At 35.3% G+C, this 18,350-nt stretch overlaps 2 protein-coding genes across 6 annotated transcripts; both read right to left on the bottom strand.

Moving 5' to 3' along the window:
• Positions 1-281: 281 nt before the first annotated feature.
• LOC125221659 (VPS35 endosomal protein sorting factor-like) lies at positions 282-11,105 on the bottom strand. Of its 5 annotated transcripts, none has more exons than XM_048123846.1 (23): positions 10,785-11,105; positions 10,389-10,601; positions 10,220-10,253; positions 9,949-10,133; positions 9,463-9,595; positions 8,784-8,880; positions 7,736-7,905; positions 7,064-7,230; positions 6,387-6,575; positions 6,198-6,287; positions 5,700-5,780; positions 4,946-5,089; positions 4,673-4,755; positions 3,784-3,925; positions 3,615-3,698; positions 2,773-2,934; positions 2,605-2,692; positions 2,113-2,190; positions 1,906-1,972; positions 1,720-1,819; positions 968-1,084; positions 759-812; positions 282-538 (listed from the first exon to the last, which is right to left on the bottom strand). In XM_048123846.1, exons 1-23 carry the CDS (start codon positions 10,893-10,895, stop codon positions 413-415), a joined length of 2,715 nt encoding a protein of 904 aa, XP_047979803.1. In that variant the 5' UTR covers positions 10,896-11,105; the 3' UTR covers positions 282-412. The 5 variants fall into 5 exon arrangements, with proteins under 5 accessions (XP_047979803.1, XP_047979806.1, XP_047979802.1 ...); XM_048123849.1 differs by having other exon boundaries at positions 10,220-10,250; XM_048123845.1 differs by having other exon boundaries at positions 759-828; positions 969-1,084; positions 10,220-10,250.
• Positions 11,106-12,109: 1,004 nt separating this feature from the next.
• On the bottom strand, positions 12,110-13,809 carry LOC125218077 (two-pore potassium channel 3-like). Its single transcript, XM_048119673.1, has 2 exons — positions 12,902-13,809; positions 12,110-12,257 (listed from the first exon to the last, which is right to left on the bottom strand). Exons 1-2 carry the CDS (start codon positions 13,762-13,764, stop codon positions 12,110-12,112), a joined length of 1,011 nt encoding a protein of 336 aa, XP_047975630.1. The 5' UTR covers positions 13,765-13,809.
• Between the last annotated feature and the right edge of the window lie 4,541 nt (positions 13,810-18,350).

Raw genomic sequence — 18,350 nt, 5'->3', positions numbered from 1 at the left:
GAGATTTGCTTGAAATATGTATAGCTTTTTAGATTTTTAGTTTTTAGAACTAGAGAACAAATGTTTTTTCTTCTAAAGACAAATTTACATACGTCCTTATAATCCAATCCAATCAAATCAAATCAAATAATGGTCTAATACGAGTTCGACAATTTACAAAATCTGCATTAAAACAGAATAAAATGCATAACTTCCACCTATAAGGGAAAGTTAGAGACCAGCCTTGAAGCTGAAGAGACGCAAGGAAGCAGGGCAACGACTTGAACAGAAAAACAAAAATATTTACCAGCAACAAACACATTATTTTTTTTCTCTGGATTTTGAATGATAGTAAATCATATAACAAATATACAAGACTTCGAGCGATGAAAATCATACACTGAACTCTTAACCCACAGGTTCCGGAATTACACTACAAGTGAAACTGGGAAGCATTTAAAAACTTCAATGTAGATTGTAGAAACTTGTCGTCTGCACTGTAGCAGGACTTGGCTATTTCCACCAACTTGGAGCATGCTTCTAATGTTTCATCAGACACCTAAACATGCATCAGAGAAAATAATATAAGCAATATACTATTAATCTACGACTTTAAAAGAAAATGGGGCAGCTGGATAATGGTGGAAATCCACACTAGACAGAAACACATGGGACACGAACATAATTTGTTTCCAATTTTTTGGAAAACCAAGATCGTAAGATGTTGTAATTTCTTATATAGTTGAATAAAATGCAATCAGATGTATCCGTTTACTAACCATAAAGGATGAAGCTACACAGTTACAACTTTCGAGAGCCAATTTTCCTCGCTCCTGCAAGTCGCAAGTCGGTATTCACGTTCATGATACATATCAGTACCAAGTGAACGTGCTCAAAAAACATAACAGAAATGCAGTAACTAAAGGAGGAACTGACACGAATCAGAATGAAATAGATGAAAAAAAGATATCCATAGAGACTCTGTTACCTTAGAAGACTCTTGCATCACACAATTTAGAATGCCCTGAAGAGCAATACGTGACAAAGACAGTAGTTCTTGATGATCAGAAGGGAATCCAACAAATAGTTGGTAGTTACAAATAACCTGGAGAGACAAAATGAAGATACAGTATGCATGTGAGAACCACGTCCAAGATATTATATTAATGAAGTCAAGGGAACTAATTAATTACAAATTCTCTCGGGCTTAAAGACAGTCCAGGACACACCTGATGGACCCAAAAATGTACCCCAAAAACACTTAAATAAACAACAATTTACAGAATTATTCTTAAGAAAAAACAGAGAATAACTTAATAGCACAGCTGATTCCTATTAATACATGGTGGATATAATCAATACTGCCTCATGGTGAACCATGCCGGTTATGAGCTTACGCGGACAAAATATCTTACTAGTGTTGAGATGAGAGGTGCCCGCACTTTAGGCCGGGACCCCAACATTGATATCATAGCCATGCCACAAACTTAATCATGATATGATTCACTTAACACAAAGTGGGACTTTGTTTGAGAGGACCCCCATGTATACAATCAAAGCCCCACAACTTTCAATAATATAAAAGAGCTCTTCTGGGAAAGCCTAAAACTAAATCTTGTAGCTGAGACCCAGGAACAACAAATGTTATATATGTGTAATCTGGGGTGTCTGCACTTTCAAGGTAAATCATGTGCATAGGGAGCCGGAGCTATAATTGGAGTAATAACCTAACAGGCTTACCTTTCCACTCACAGCATGGTACAGCAATTGATTCTGGGATTGTGCTGCAGACAAGAAAACAAATGCAGAGAATATCTTGGCCTTCATTCTCGGCAATATCCTAAAGTATAGCGACCATGTTACTACCAAGGTAAAACTTTAGAGTAAGAAAGTTCAACAAATAGGTGAACAGATCAGAAGAATCACCATGCTTGGGAGTTAAGGAGAGACAGCAAACGCTGGGGAATGTAGGTTACTTCTGGTTCAACACCACCTTCAGTGACAAAGTAGCATATCAGCGGAATTTGAAGGTCAAAAATTTAGAGCTAAGTTGAGCTCATTCAAGTAAAACTTACATCACTAACCCATAAGCAGTCATCAATCCAGAAAATCTGAAAAATGGTGCAAAATTACCTGGGACCATCACCAACAGGCCGCATAACTTACATATTAATGAAATGGCTTCATCGCCATCTTCCGCCATCTGCATAACTACATGCAACACACTGATTCAGTATCTAAATTTGTGGTAAAAAGCCATAAAACAAGTAAATAATTAGAATAGTTGCCATAACATAAACTATGATGGTTACTAATGACGAAAAGGTGAAAAGAGGCTAGAGCATAAATGACCAGGTAAGATAACTTTACACATTTCGATTTGGGGTTCTCTAAGATTATCAGATCATACATATTCCAATACATGCATTGACTTTCACCTTCACTACATGAAATACCATCGACGTTTGTTTTTGCTACCATTGAAAAATGACCTACTAAAATTTAAAAAATTCTAATTTTCTAGTCTACTACTGTTTTCTGAATAATGTTACTCTGAATGATTTTTCAGTCAAAATCTGCACCAAGTTACAAGTTTTTTTTCTGGTAGAGAAGTATATATCTAACCATTGACTGGATCAATCATTTCCAAGCAATTGACTGCTGCATTTAGAAGCCCATCCAGATGAGAAACAAATCCACCCAGCAACGCTACCTGATAAGCAGGAAGACTAGGAAGTGCAAGCATCTGGGTGCAATAACAAGAATGCTGATTATACAAAGCAGAAATTGTACCTCCGCTGTTTCAATATATAAGTTCAACTGCCTTAAGTTAGCCGGAATAGCAGGTATTGTTACTTCATTGAATGCCAGGCATGATTTGACAAAACTTATGCTACTGTTTCCATTTCTCATTGCTCTAATGGCTAAGTTGTTGCTGGAATGAACAAGATTCTCCTGCAAATTTAACATCAATTCATTACACTGGGATTCTCATGTCTATCAGCATGTGTTACATATGCAACAAAACAATGTCAGAAAGAATGTTAGACAATCCACACAGGAATCAACTCAAATTGATATCTAGTTATCAATGATGATCCCCACCCTCAAGTGGAAAACAAAACAAGAAAGAAAGAAGGTAGCAAATGAAACCAATCAGCAACATGCAACAGTAAGAGAAAACTAATATTGGAACAATTAGAGTTGAATCATACAATTAATATCTAACTCTATGACGCAAAAAATATACAAGACTCTTCAAGATATCTCCTGATCAGGAGGTATGGAACAAATAGGAGGAATGGGGTCAGTTTGTTCATGAATGGTTCAGTAGAAAAACCCTTTTGTTAATCCTTTATAAGTTTCAGCTGAGTTCATGCAGGAAGACGATGTAGTGTGTGAAGTACTGAAGTATCATCATTTAGTCAAAGAATGAGTTCAGCCACAGGTGAAAATGATAAGATTCCAGAAAACATTGATGTTCTTTTGATAGCACATTGCCATGGCAAAACAAACTTACAAAAGTAAATAGCCCTTCAGCCAGACAACCAAATCAGTGAAAGAATATTCAATGGTGTGACACACTACACAAAGAGATACAACAAAACAAAACAAAACAAAACGGGGTTAGAAACCTGGAGTTCATTAATGCTAGAAAATGCTCCACGACATTGGGCAAGGAACCTCAAATGGCTCTCCACTTCTATCCCATGGTCAACCTAACAGTTAGAGGCGCAGACATCTGGTAGTAAATTCTTGATAACGATACTAACAAATAAAACAACTTTACGAATATCAGGTTACCATATAAACAAAACGAGAAATCAGACGAGATGGATGTTGATACTCATCCTTTCTCATATTTGAGAAGTCTAAGCCATTGTATAATGCCTGAGCAACTTCAAGTAGCACCTCAATGATGATCGGGTCTTGAATTTGACCATTCCTGGGGAGGAGCTTATTAACCTCCGAATGGATATACAAGAAAGCAAAAATAAACAATAGTAGAGGGAGGAATGTAAAGTTGTCAAGATTGATATCTATTCAAATATTTGTTTTTTAACAAAAGTAATTAATAAACAATTCTAGGATCCAGTAGTCTGCCCATCAGTACGTGGACCATGATGCCCTCCAATAGATGTTTCTCGCTAAGCTATCATGTTTTCACTGAATCATAATCACCCATTTATTTTTTAGACTTAGACGAACAATATTTCTTTTAGTTTCTCCATCCTTTGCATTGAAAGAAATCCTCCAGACCAATTTAACGCTGTATGCAGCACATGACATGCAAAAATTCAATCTGAAATGATTGATGATAAACTTCATTGAAAGAAAAACCAGTCAATGCTACCTTCAAACCAAAGAGCTTGGCATCAAGTACTTTGGGTTTCAGTTAGTAACACCAAGGGGGCATTTATTTTTAGAATTAGCCTAGATAGATATAGTATAGGCTAATATATTGTTTACTAAGATGGATTGGAACTTAGGATATCCAAAGGACATGATAATTTCAATCATTTGAGCTGATTATCTTAATACATATCCCATTAAAAGGGTAGGATTGGAGAAAACATAGTAATGAGAAAAAAAAATACTCAATCATGTAAATTAGCAATCATAAAAAACAAATGCCCCCCAAATTGACATGAAACAAAAAGGCCAAATTTCAAGTAAAGGGACTAGATAGTACCTAGTTGCCATATTAAGAATGTGCATATTGATAGAGTTTCTCGTGCTCCCATGCATCATATCTAAGATGTCAATAAAATGGTTCTGCAGAGCATCGGATGTAATTGCAGTCAGTCAAAGTAGTTAATAAGAAGCCAATGTATACATGACCCTGTGCTCTAATGAAATTTGGGATTAAACTATGTCAAAAATATGGAAATTGAAGAACAGAAAGCAAGCTAAGTGACAGTAGTGAAGTAATTGCACATAGAAGAAAAAATAGTTTGAAGTATACCAATGCCAATATTTTCTTTATGTCACCAAAATGAGTAAGAATTTTCAAGAAAACTGATTGCAGTATAACCAACTCGTTTTCACCAATCCTCTCATCCCTCACACGCTCCAATATTCCATCCAGTATTACATTTAGGAGCTTGTCCTGCAAAAATGGGTCAGTTTAAGGGAGATTTTATGAATTCAGGCACTAATAAACCCACATGAAAATGAAGCCAATGAAGGAATCGAGTATCTTGAAATGTCAGAAATCTACAAAAAAACCAGCCATATTAGCTAAAAAATTAAGAAAAATGCTTGGGACACATACATATAGGTACTTAGTACCATATAATTACCATTATACTTGATGAAAATTAAAGATGTTTTGTACCCACCTTTCATTTTCATCAAAACCAAACTACCAACTAACAGTATTAAATATTACTTTGACTTGCCATTACTGACATGATTGACTACAAAAGGAAACCATACCGAAACGCAGCATCCAGCTTTTCTCATATGACGTCAACAAAACATGTTCACTTGCATACTTTTCAAGGCTTAGGGCTCTAGCAAACATCATGAACTTTCTATTTTAAATTATACTTGAGCCAGAACGTCTTCCAGTCCTTTACCAAAAGAATGTCCTTAGTGATCAGGCTATATGCTAATAATCAGCAACATGACTTAAACCAAAACAAATACAAGTATCAAGAGAAGAGAACACATAGTCACATACAACAAAAATAAAACATTATGAAGCTTTATATTACCAAATGGTTCTCCAAGATTATATCCAAATAAGCATCTGCAAGCATCAAGTATGCATGAAGATTTGCACAACAAGATAGAACCTGAAATGCAAGTATAGTTAAACAATAAGAGAGAAGCAAAACGTTTCTACTGACAAAAAAAAAACTAGAGAACATCTGAAACTAGAACACAGAGACAACATACAAGTTCTACACTGCTCCCTTTGTACTTGGTTGAAGTTGCATACAACTTTTAGTTTAAAATGAAGTGAGGCATTGTGTAAGAGACCAGTAGCTTCAGACTAAGAGTGATAATTTAAATAATAAATGTAGTATTAGAGATCAAACAATGATTGTCGGGATAGTAAAACCAGGAGAAGATTATTATATTGTCTAGAATAACTTTGGAGAAACAGAAACAAGCATCTCAGTCCAAGATAGATGCAATCTGTTTAACCAATGGGGAAATTAGGAAGAATGAAACAAAAAAACAAATGTTCTACAAATGTAATGAAATACCTGGATAAATTTATCGATCAATAATTGGACGTTACTCACTTGAGATACCAATTCACATAGCCTATGTCCAAGTAAATTGAAATTTAACGACTGCAGAGAAGAATAGATCTGTCAGAGAATAACTTTAAAATAACACCAAGGCATTACTAGTGCAGGAACCCCACTGTATGTGAATGTGAAGGCATGTACCTGATCAAAAGACCTATCATCAGTGATCTCTATAAGTTGTAGCAACTCCACGGCATTAGAACAAATATATTCAACTGGAAGTTCCTTTAGTATATGATGAAGGACGACCGATATGCATGAATGATTTTTAGACAAGATTGACAGATTGCTCGACAATCCAAGTGCAAGAAGCATTTTACTAATTTCCATCTGCAAGAAAATATTCATAGTCCATAAGGCAAAGTATGTCTATGGTCATCCTCATCCATGGAAGAGAAAACATTTCAATAAATATTACACTAGGCTCATTTGATTGGCAACGAACCTTGCTTGGGAATGTATTCTAATTCATATTAGTATATAGTGTTTGGTTCAATTCTAATACATTATGCCAGTCAAAAGATTTCCATAAACAAGAAAAGTTGTGCAACTTTCCAGAACTCTTATTCCCTAGCTCAAGGTAGGTATTCTGATTGTTTTATTTCACAGAATCTTGTATTAGAACATCAATTTTTGGATTTTCATCAACTATGAACTATCGGAGTGCTTTTTCAAACTGGAGTATTTTTTTTATTTAGATTAGATGAAGATTTTTACAAATTTATGAAGAGGAGTACACAACCAAGCATTACCATGTCTAACCTAACCATCACAATAGACCAACAAAGGAGCAAAATCAGAGAAAAATCTGGACTGACCTTTTTTAGATCCTTGAATAAACATTTTATGATATACTCTATAGCAGGTTCAACCAGAGTAAGCAGTAATTGACTATTTCCAGAAAGATTCCCATTCACGGTTTCTCTTGCTGGTGTGAGGCGAACGAGTACCAGTTTCAGGTCATTTATGCACGCGATAAGAAAACCTGTCTCAAGATGCAGAATCCCTTGCTATAAGGGGCGCACAGAATTTGATAGAAACAATGGAACATAAACCAACTACAAGGATAAAGATCAAATCTACATGAATATTAGAACTTGAAAAAATATCATGTCTTACAATATTCAGGCACTGCATTTGTCAGTGTGTATAATGCATCGAGAGTGTTTTTAAACCATACATTTGATGGTCTAAGTCTTGTTCAAAATTTTATTGAAATGAGGAAAAGCTAAAAATGGATCTACTACATATTATGTGGATTAGTACTAAACCACTTCCACTTTTAATTTACTGCATATAGCATTCTCAAAATCATCTGTCATAAAGAAAAGGTAGAGATGAACTTTATCAAGGATAACACAGAGAACGTAGCTTAGTAGAATATAGTCTAAGCACATAACGTAGAAGTGGCAGCTGGTAACTATCATAGTCGTCGAATGAGTACATTTAGCATTATATAAAAAGTTGTAATAAAGATCAGGAATCAGCACCTGTATCATGTTGGGATAATCTTTGAGAGCATTGAGCCAGGTATAGGCGACAATAAGCCGATGCCAGAGGATCAGCAATGCCCCTCGTCATCTCCACCAAGCGTTTAAGGATATTCTCAGGGTGGTCATGAAGGAAGCGCCAACAAGGCAGCAATGCAAGTTCTAAATAGCTTAAACAATCAAAGAACAACTATCAAGCTAGGAAAATAGTGAACCACAACAAAAAACTTAATACTAAATAGACAAGAGATTAAGCACAACAGCTCTTGAGATTATCCATGAAAGCTTCATCAAGGAGTTCCGCACAACCTTGAATGGAGTTTAGTTTTAAACTTTTAATTCAGACCATAAATACTCTAACTAGGGTCAGTCCCTTGTGTCATTGTGTGATCATGAAATTTGCCAAACCTTTACTGTTACTTTATCAATAAAGAACGAAAGGTTCCTAATAAGTTGAATACATCATAGTTAGAGTCATTAGACTATAATGGATAGTAAATGGGGTATTAAAGCACCTCTGCAGAAGTATCGTTAGGATAATAATAACAGCTTTTGTCACCAGTTAGTCTAGTCAAATTGAATATCAATAAGGTTGCAGTATTAAGCTAAAAAGTGTAGCAGAATAAAATCATGATAGCAATCCCAAATATGAGTCTGCCGCCATAAGACAAAGATACTGACAGAAGCATAGCAAGCCATAAAGCCAGATATTGAGAAAAAATAGAATGAATATATTACTAATTAAGATAAATTAAGATCACTTGGTATCTCGCTTGCTACACTTCTGCTCCAATATTTCCTTATGGTGGTGGACCAGAATCTGTCGGTTTCTATCGAGGTATGTGTTTTTTGATCGACAAGAAAATCATTCTCAATATCTGTAAGCTAAAAAAGCTGTTAAGTGATGCACTTCATGATGTAGTGATGTTAAACTAAAAGTCTCCCAACAGAATTTTATTTAATTAACATTGATATACTGCAGTCAAAGTGACAGAATCATCTTGATGATACTGTATGCCTGAAACAATGAGAGAAGTAGAAGATTCACATGCGAGGAAGCAGCTCCCGAATAGATCCAACTTTGCTGAACCAGTTATTGCAGGTCTCTTTGGCATCAAAGCATATATCACCAGCATTGAAGTTTTCTGTAAATAAGATAAGGTATATTTGATTTGCAGCTTTACAAACTTTCTAGCTGTTTACAAATAATATATGTAAGGGCATGATAGTGAAAAGATTTGGATCAGCATTAATGTTCCATTGTATAACTATTCCTTAGCATCATCCAGCATAAAAACATCTTTCAGTAATCATAAGCATTTGATTGTCAATTGCATAGCTATTCCTTAGCACTATCCAGCATAAAAACACCTTTCAGTAATCATAAACATTTGATTAGTTATAGACCATCACCAGGTAATACAAATTGACTTCAATTATAGTCAATGCATTTTAGTATCATACCGAAATTTGGAATGATCGTGACATACTGATAACATTTAAAATGTTGATCATTTAATATTGATTTTACCCTCCGGGAGACCTAGTAAAATTAAATCTGCAGTAGGCAGTGAGTCTGAGCATACATATTTCACAAGATCTTGGTAAAAAGAAACATGTACAGAGGCAGAAGTTGGGGGGGGGGGGGGGAGATAAAGTAAGCGCATCATAATATCAATACCAAACGAAAGAGAAATATTCTTGTGACAGAGTCACAGAGCACCCACCTTCAGTGATCTCTGCTTTTTCCTTGATGCGGTTCCACACAAGATCACCAAGCATGTCCATTATATCAGTTGCTAAAACGAAAAGAGTTGGATAAATCTGGATGGCAGATGAGTCCATTAGAGACCTCACAGCCTGAAAATAACATTTTGCTGTCAAAGGCACTCAGTTTGAAGACTGGGGGACATGGGGGAAAAAAAAGATTGCAGATCCCCCAATAAGGTTCACGATGATATGCATTGGAGCACAAAAGATGAAATCATCTTTCATATAAACACCCTGATCCTTGAACACACTGGAGGACTGAGAGAAAAACAAAGAAACAGGGAAAGAATGCATGCACATGTACATAAACACACCATCATATATCATTATACATATGCATGAATAACTGTGTATCGTTGTTAGGGTCTTCAAAATCAGGCAACATTAGAAGAAGCCTAACAATAACAATGTTACATCTTCACAAAGGGAACTGGGACACTCGCCTTTATTGACAGCCTTAACGATGTTACACGATCACCAGCACACCAATACTGATTAATTTCATCTTTCAGTCCATGCAACTTTGATAAATGCTCCTGTTGACTGATTACTTTAACATCTTCATCATCGAAATTTTTGTCATCATCCAACCCTCCTGAATGCAAATCTCTTGCTGATTTCTCAATTGCTGCCAATATCTACATAGTATTATATACAAGCTGTAAATCAAAAGGGAAGCAGAAAAAAGGTCGATGATCATCAGATATAAACTACCTTTGCTACCCTTTGCGTGCACACCAGATGCCTGCTGGGGACAAGATTAAGTAGCTTGTTAAATATGCCACTTCAAAACATAGATACAATAATGGTATAGTTGACTAAGATTTCAAAACATCCCCGAAAAAACGAATTTCTACGTTGTTTTAGTAATAGAAATACCTACCACTGACATTGGTGATGTTTTAGACACGGGAAAGCGCTGCATCAACATTTTCTTATAAGAGATCCATCCCTTCGTCGTTTTCAGTTGAGAAGGCGCTGTTGCCTCAGTACTAACATCTTCACGGTGTACGTCACTAGAAGAAACTGCCACCAATCCATCACTAACTCTAAGCGGATCACAGAAATCATCCTTTTCACTTTCACATTCTTCCACCTGCAACTCAATTGTATCAAACATCATCATCGTATGAACTAGGGGTAAACGTAGGAACAGAGCTAAAGGAAAAATGCACACGCTATGCAATCGATTCCAAAACATACAAATCAATGCTACTGAAGCCACAATTGAATTAATAATTTATATCACAAATTCATATAATATCGACTTGTGGTTGACCTGGAGAGGTGAAGAAGAAGCGGACAGAGGGTGAGTATCAGCACGCGCTCTCTGGAGCGAGTGGACCAGCTCCTCGGCTCTGTAGTCCCGGCGCCTGAATTCAAGCCCCATCAAGAACGATAGGAGAAACTACAACTCGAGGCTCTCCGTTTCGATCAATTGTGGCGGCTTTCCGCCATCGCCAGCTTGTCGTCGGAATCAGAACAAATTATTGCGAGGAATAGCAGCGATTGCGACTACGATATCAAAGCGTTTACTGTGTTTTACTTCCAGAAGGACCAGAACTGTTGTGACTGGAGAGAGACGAGTGTTTCTGTGAGGGGCTTGTTTGTTATTTTCAGAACATAAAATTTTAACTGTTTTTATGAAAATGAAAAATGATCAAATACATTTTTAATGTTATTAAAAAATACGTAGCAACTAGCAAGTGTGAAATGGATTGACCCAAATAATTAAAAAAAATAATTTGTTATTTTAAAATTATCAGATAAAAAGAGAATCTCAAATACAAGTATTTTTTATTTTCTTGATACTTGTGATGATATCATTTTGAGCTCTGGAATCTAAAAGGTATAAAGTGTTTTTCGAATTAATTGGATTTTTATAATACAAAGATAAAAATGGGAAAATGACCATAAATGATAGATTTATTTTACCGTTAGGTCCGTACAATGATATACCACACCAATGCCATTAGTTTCGTAAAGTAAGGAAACATTTGAACAAGCATTGCAACATGTTCATGATAGGTATAAAAAGTCTCTTTTAGTTGTGAATATATCTTGGGCTCTTGGCTATGAAATTTACTTCTGCAAATAGCCGACTGCATCACCAACTATGATAAACCCACCAACTATGATGACTTGTTCCACGACCAGTCTACTATGCAGTAGAGTTAAACTTGTTTCCTTTAAGACATTACATACTATCATAAACGAATAAGCAAAACACGACAAAATATTCCATTCTCAACAGATAAAAATGGTTAAAGTTTAATATACACATTTACTTAATTCATTTTGCATATATACACTAACAGAGACGAGCCACAATCCAAAGCAAACAGAGCTCACTTCTAGGCAATAACCTCACGTATACAAAGATAGAACTGAAACTTTTACTTGGTATAGAGCTAGCTAGCAGAAGCTTGGCCTATCACAACGATTAGCAAGTTGTAGGATCCGAGCATCTAACCACTGCTCGTCTCATCTGCGTGGGAAGCTGCATAATCATTGCCCCACGACTGTATAGTCTAAAGGTGGAAGAAAGTATTGTATCAAAGATGAATGAAGGAGAGAAGTTCATCTTGTGTAATTATATATGAATCAATGGTGGATTTCCATAAGATCTGCAGGGGTTATCTTTCCGCAGTTTCTTGCATCTAGGCGTTCAAACTGTTTGCATATCTGCAAAATGTCTTTCTCTGATACCTTTCCCATCTCCTTGAGCTTGTAAACTACAAATTCGGATTTACTGCAACAAAACATGTGAAATAAGCAAGGAAGACAACTTAGTTAGTTACCTTCCAAATTTATTCAGTTTTAGGAAGGTGAAATGCAAGCTTCATTAGACAGATTGTACGTACTACAAGAATACGTCGTGTTATAATAAACGAGTGTACGTGCGTATTAAGGGTAAGCAAACGAGCAAGTCTACTCGTGACTACAAGAATAGCCATGCACCATTGGTTTATGGCCATCTACAAATGTTTGAGTGAACTTTCAATGGCTACAAGAAGTTTTCGCGAATAAACAGTAACATGAAGTCGATTCAACAATCAAACGTACGCAGTTGAGACTTGAGAACTAGCTTCAACTTGATACTTTAAAAAACATTGTACTGTGATTTTGACAGAATGTGTGATAAAAAAACAACATAACTATTGCTTAAAGTATCAGAATATCACACAAACTTGCTTACACACTAAACAAATATTTCAAAAGAAGAAACCTATTACCTATATATCTTCTCTAGGAAATTGACATTCTAAAGCACTATCCACAAAACTGTATCAAGCTACAATCATCAAGGCATCAATCATAGGTAATTCAAATGCCAAAAAATAAACATTTAGCTATAATATAACTTCATTAGCACGAGCAAAGAGAAGCACTCACGACACAAAGCCTTTGTTATCAATATCTGCATCAAGAAACTGCGCGAAAGTCATATCCTGCCCGAGCACCCACTGAGCCATCCTCCTGTGCTGCCTCTCAACTCTCAGCTCAGTCAAGCAGAGGAAGGCTCTAGCAACAGCAAGAGTCGACACGAGCAACCAAACTGAGGCAAAAAGCCTCCGGGGCAAAGACTTAAACGCCTTATCCCCGAATCCAACAGTGGTAACAGACATAACAGACAGATAGAATGAATCCAACAAATCAAGCCTCTCTACAAAATGCATCACAACAACCCCTACTCCAATGCAAAGAGCCACAACGCCTAACGCCAACGCCACCTTCATCCGTATCCTCACATCGATGATGTAAGAGGTAGGATCATGAACACCCCCTCTCCTGATAGTCTTATCAAGCATGTAGCTAACCATCCCACTTAGCAAAATATTGATGAACCCGAATCCCATAAGCATGAAAGCGACGGAAAACAGCTTGGTCACAGCGCTATCAGGAGTTATATCACTATAACCAATTGTGCACATAGTCAAAATGCAGAAATACAAAGCATCTACAACGGGGTGAGTTCGAGTGGTCGTGAAGGAGTCCATATTCAAAGAGCATATAACCACACCAAAGCTCAAGTAAATGATCAAGCAAATCACTCCCTGCTTTATGATTGAGGGTGTGGCAAACTGCGGCGGAGGCTTCGGATGCGAGCAATGGTGAATTTCATTGATTGTGGACATAGCTGGTGCTGTTTTGGAGCGGCGAAGGTTGGTCGATGAGGTGATGGGCGGCGGCGAAATGCAGATTTCATTGTTTTCCGGCGGAGGGAGAGAGCTACCGGAGAGGAACGGCTCGTCCATGCAGTTGAGAATTCGGCTTCAGTTGAGAATCTGTGTGTTGGAAGGGACAATCATAAGACTCATTTTGGTCAATTCTATAACTTTAGTGAAGAGACTTATAATTTCGTTTGCAATTGTCCAGTAACCAATATCATTAAAATTTTGATGAAAACGTATGACATACCAAAACGTGGAATCGTGACCTTTTCAATTTCATTACGAAGGCATTTATGTCACATTCGCACAGTCAATATGATCAACATAATATTACGACATAGTTTACCTAAAATCATGAACTATTGCAAGTAATAAGCCACGTTGATTAACTTTTTTAATCATCTATGTAATTATTCTCTTCTTCTATTCTCAATCCAAAGTATTATAATCAAGGTCCGCAAGGTATAGTAATTGAAGAACTGAATCGAATTATTTCAAATTTAGTTTAGATTTTAAAAAAAATCGATTTGGATTTCTTTTTGTTCAAATGTCAGTTTTTCGGTTTCATTTGGTTTTTTAATATAAAAATATCACTATAATGTTTAAATACACATTTATCGATGAAAATAGCCTAATTTGTAAATAACAAAGATTTTATCCATAATTGATAAATATAAGAGAAAAATGGATAAAGTTTGATGAGAACTTTTTCATAAATAATGGAACTAATTTTGATGAATGTACCAATACAGAAAAATGAACTATTTTATTGAACAAATAAAATATGTAGTACAAAAATGTTTTACTTGAATAATACTACTCCTTTCGTCCCACAATAATTGTCACCCTTTTCCATTTTGGTTCATCCCACAATAATTGTCACACTTCATTTTTACCATAAATAGTAAATAGGTCTCACATTCCACTAACCCATTTCACTCACATTTTATTTTAAAATCAATATAAAAAAGTGGGTTGCACATTCCACTAACTTTTTCAACCAACTGTTCTTTACGTTTCTTAAAATTTGTGTTCACAATAAGAGTGACAATTATTATTGTGACATCCCTAACCCGAAACTTGCATTATTTTGCATATTATATTATCATTTATATTACAGAGATATTAAGTGTGTCATAGATAATATATTTTTTTTTATAATCGACTCGGTATAGTCGAATATATAGATAGTTTTGATTCTCGAAAATTTTAAATATAAATGTTTACATACTATATAATTAAATTAGTACATATATGCCATAATTATTTAAATGCATGTGCATATGTACTAACGTGGATGAGTGCATGGTATTATGGGAGTATTTTTGTGCATTAATATATACATATGTACGTTCTTATATATAGGAACAAAATTGAGTATTGACTAATCTCCTAATTACTAACTCTATTTATATAATTGCATTTTAAATATTGAATGAATTATTGTAAACTTATCTTCACTTCACAATTAGATATGTTTTAGGTGACACACAGCACCTTGAGTACTTTTAAGACTGCCACTTGGAATAAAAACATTCCAATTTATTTGTTTAAGTCGACTAGTGCAACGTGAATATTTATATACAATTATACGTCTTTATACAAAAAAACAAATTCTTAGAAAAAGAGATATTAGAACAGGTAGAAGAGGTCAGCGGAAAAAAAAGGAGTAAGGAAATATTTGGGAAAATAGGATCGAGGGTTTTAAATCTTAACTTGGATTCAGGGTTTAATAAGTTTTCCTATTATAACCAGATCTGTATAAATCACATTTTATGAGGTGAATATTTGATTATATGAGGTGACTCCGATATAATTATGTGTTATTTAATATAGATGGTGGAATATGGTATGGATATGTGATTGATGCAATGGATATATTTTATACTCCCTCCGTTCCGCTTTAGCAGTCCCATTAACTTTTCTGGCCTCTTTTTGTAAAAATAATAAAAAAATAGTTAAAGTGGAGAAATGGTAAAGTAAGAGAGACAATAATGTAGATAAGACTCTTCTCTATATTATTCTCTCTTAATTTACCATTTCTCCTATTTAACTATTTTTTATCATTTTTACAAAAAGAAAGCAGAAAAGTCAATTGCTAAAGCGGGACGGAGGGAGTATATTGTAAATGAATTATATGATAGAAATATGTAGTTGATGCAATTTATATGTTTGGACATGGTTTTGGAATTATTTGAATCATTGGATTAAAGAGGAACTGTGACAGTCATGCCTTGGGTCTGATATCAATGACAATGGACCTACGGGTCATATACAATGGCAATGGACCTATGTGTCATATATACAATGACAATGGACCTTCCGGTCATATATATATGTACAATGACAATGGGACCTTCGGGTCAGATACAATGGAATCCCTGGCTGTTAGGTTTGGTATACTAAAAAGCAAGTTTCGCTCAAATAGAATCTTGCTTGTATACGTAAAACTCTATAATTCACTTTTAACCCGATTCAGTATTATTCGAGCAGTTTCGCACGAATAGAATCAGTATATTATTACATTGTGTTTGCTTGTGCATTTATAAGATGTTTTATAAACATTCAAATGTATAAAAAGCAAACAAAGTCTAAGTCTTTTGCTTAGTAGACTGGTTGTAGGCATCGTCCACTTTAAGGTAACACAGTCGGTTCTATGCAATGCTTTGCAAAAGAAAAAGAAGAATTTCACAACCCAGATAGGCTTAGACTACCTATCGTGAAAGGTTGCGATGTCAATCCCATTATTTCTAAGCCTTACTGAAATAAAATGACACCTGGTGTGGTATAGCACCGAATGGATCTAATAGCAAGACGTGTCTTTATACTATCTACTGAAAAACTAGGTCTTGATAAATAACTATTTCTTAATCTACATACGTTAGCATTGAGCATACGGTATTGATTATGCACTACTTTTACTTATCAAATGGTGCGGGTTTTTCGCAACCCAATAATCATGATATATTGGGTAGTGGTGATTAATATCTAGCGGTGCTAGGATTGCTATTATGTTGAAACGTGCGCGAGGTGAGTCTCTTTGATAATGTACTCAAGAGGAGCTCGAACAAGGTTTTATTATTCGGGAAACTGACCAGTTGGAGTTTTATTACTCTATGAATAATAATTAAGTGTTTCTTGCTAAGTCCACTCTTGGAATTAATAAGATATTAATTAATTAAGTCCATAGCAGACATTAATTAATTAATGGACATTTATATCTTAAGCGCGAGAAATAAATAATAAACAAAGTGGAAACCCGGATTACTTGTAACTTCGGATTTGGATGGGGAGTGCAATATTACTTCTGTAGTGGCTGCTCGTAATATTCCAATATAAGCTTGTATTAAATTGTGGGTTCAATTTAATTAGTAAAAAGATAATTGGGGGAGCCCATATCCAAAACTTTCCATAGATCCCTGACTGAGCCCAATATGAACTTAATATAAATAGGAGAATAAATAAGAGACAGAATCACAAATATTATTAGATGAAATTTTCGTTCCCCTCTCTAATTAGTAGAGGAGCTCGAAAATTCTTCAGCTCTCCTCCGTGAGGAATTTCTATCTTCTTTTTATTCGAGTCCTAGTATTTTGATAAGATCAGCCCACCCTTATATCGAGATACGGTTCGGGAATCAGTCAGAAGATCCGTGGTCTAGTATTGAAGATCATCACGTGGAGAAGGCGCAAGCAATCGTCGATTCTTTGGAGAATCAAATCGGTAACTCTAAACCGTAGGATTCATGTTTTAGGATTTACTTTTTTGAGCATGAATTATTTGCGTTCTAGCATGCAATTATCTGTTTAACATGTGAATTGATTAATCCCATAATCGGTCAAATAGATCTTTATCTGATTTATTTGTTTTGTACAAGTCTTCCGCTGTGCAAGGGGCACCAAACCCCAGCACTGGCAGATGTCAGGCTTGATTTGTCACAGAATAATAAACTGAATAGTGTGGCATATGCATATGTACATGAAATTGTTTCTAATATTTGTTGGTTATTGTTATATATATATTGGTCAAAGAATATATTGATATCTGGGATGCGAAATTAAAGGTAAGGTTTATATACACTGAGTAGTGGCTCATATAAACCACTAATATTTTTCAGGAATAAGATATTAGTATACCTTTTGGGTTGACGTGAGTCATTGGAACTCCACATGTTATCAGGATCGGCGGCTGACGCATTGTGGCAACCTTCTCGTCCGCATTATTTTTGCATGTAGATAAAAGTATTAGTATATAGAGTGGTGAGATGGTCTCACTACTGATCAGAATGTTCTGAAATATGTACTTGATGAATGTTGGTTTTTGAAATTATATAATACGTGGATTGCTTATTTTAAAATTTGAATTTATTTACTATAAGTAGTCACGACAGATAGGGTTGGGTGTGACAATTATGGGACAAGGAGAATATATTGTTTAAATATATGTAATCTACGATATATACTCTACTGTCTCCACGAATAGTGATATGGGGCAGACATTACTTAAATGCATAACTAGGAAAAAAATGAATTTAGTTCACTATAAGATCGATTTAGTTCACTATAAAGATCTTTTAATTCACAACCCGAATTTAAAAACACGGAATTAATCAAAACATCATTACAGTGAACTATATATTTTACGGAGTAAATACTTCACTATAAATTATA

The sequence above is a fragment of the Salvia hispanica genome, chromosome 4 (genome assembly GCF_023119035.1).
Source record: "Salvia hispanica cultivar TCC Black 2014 chromosome 4, UniMelb_Shisp_WGS_1.0, whole genome shotgun sequence".
NCBI lineage: Eukaryota > Viridiplantae > Streptophyta > Magnoliopsida > Lamiales > Lamiaceae > Salvia > Salvia hispanica.
Note: the sequence above shows the minus strand (reverse complement) of the source record. Positions and strands in the feature narration are given on the sequence as shown.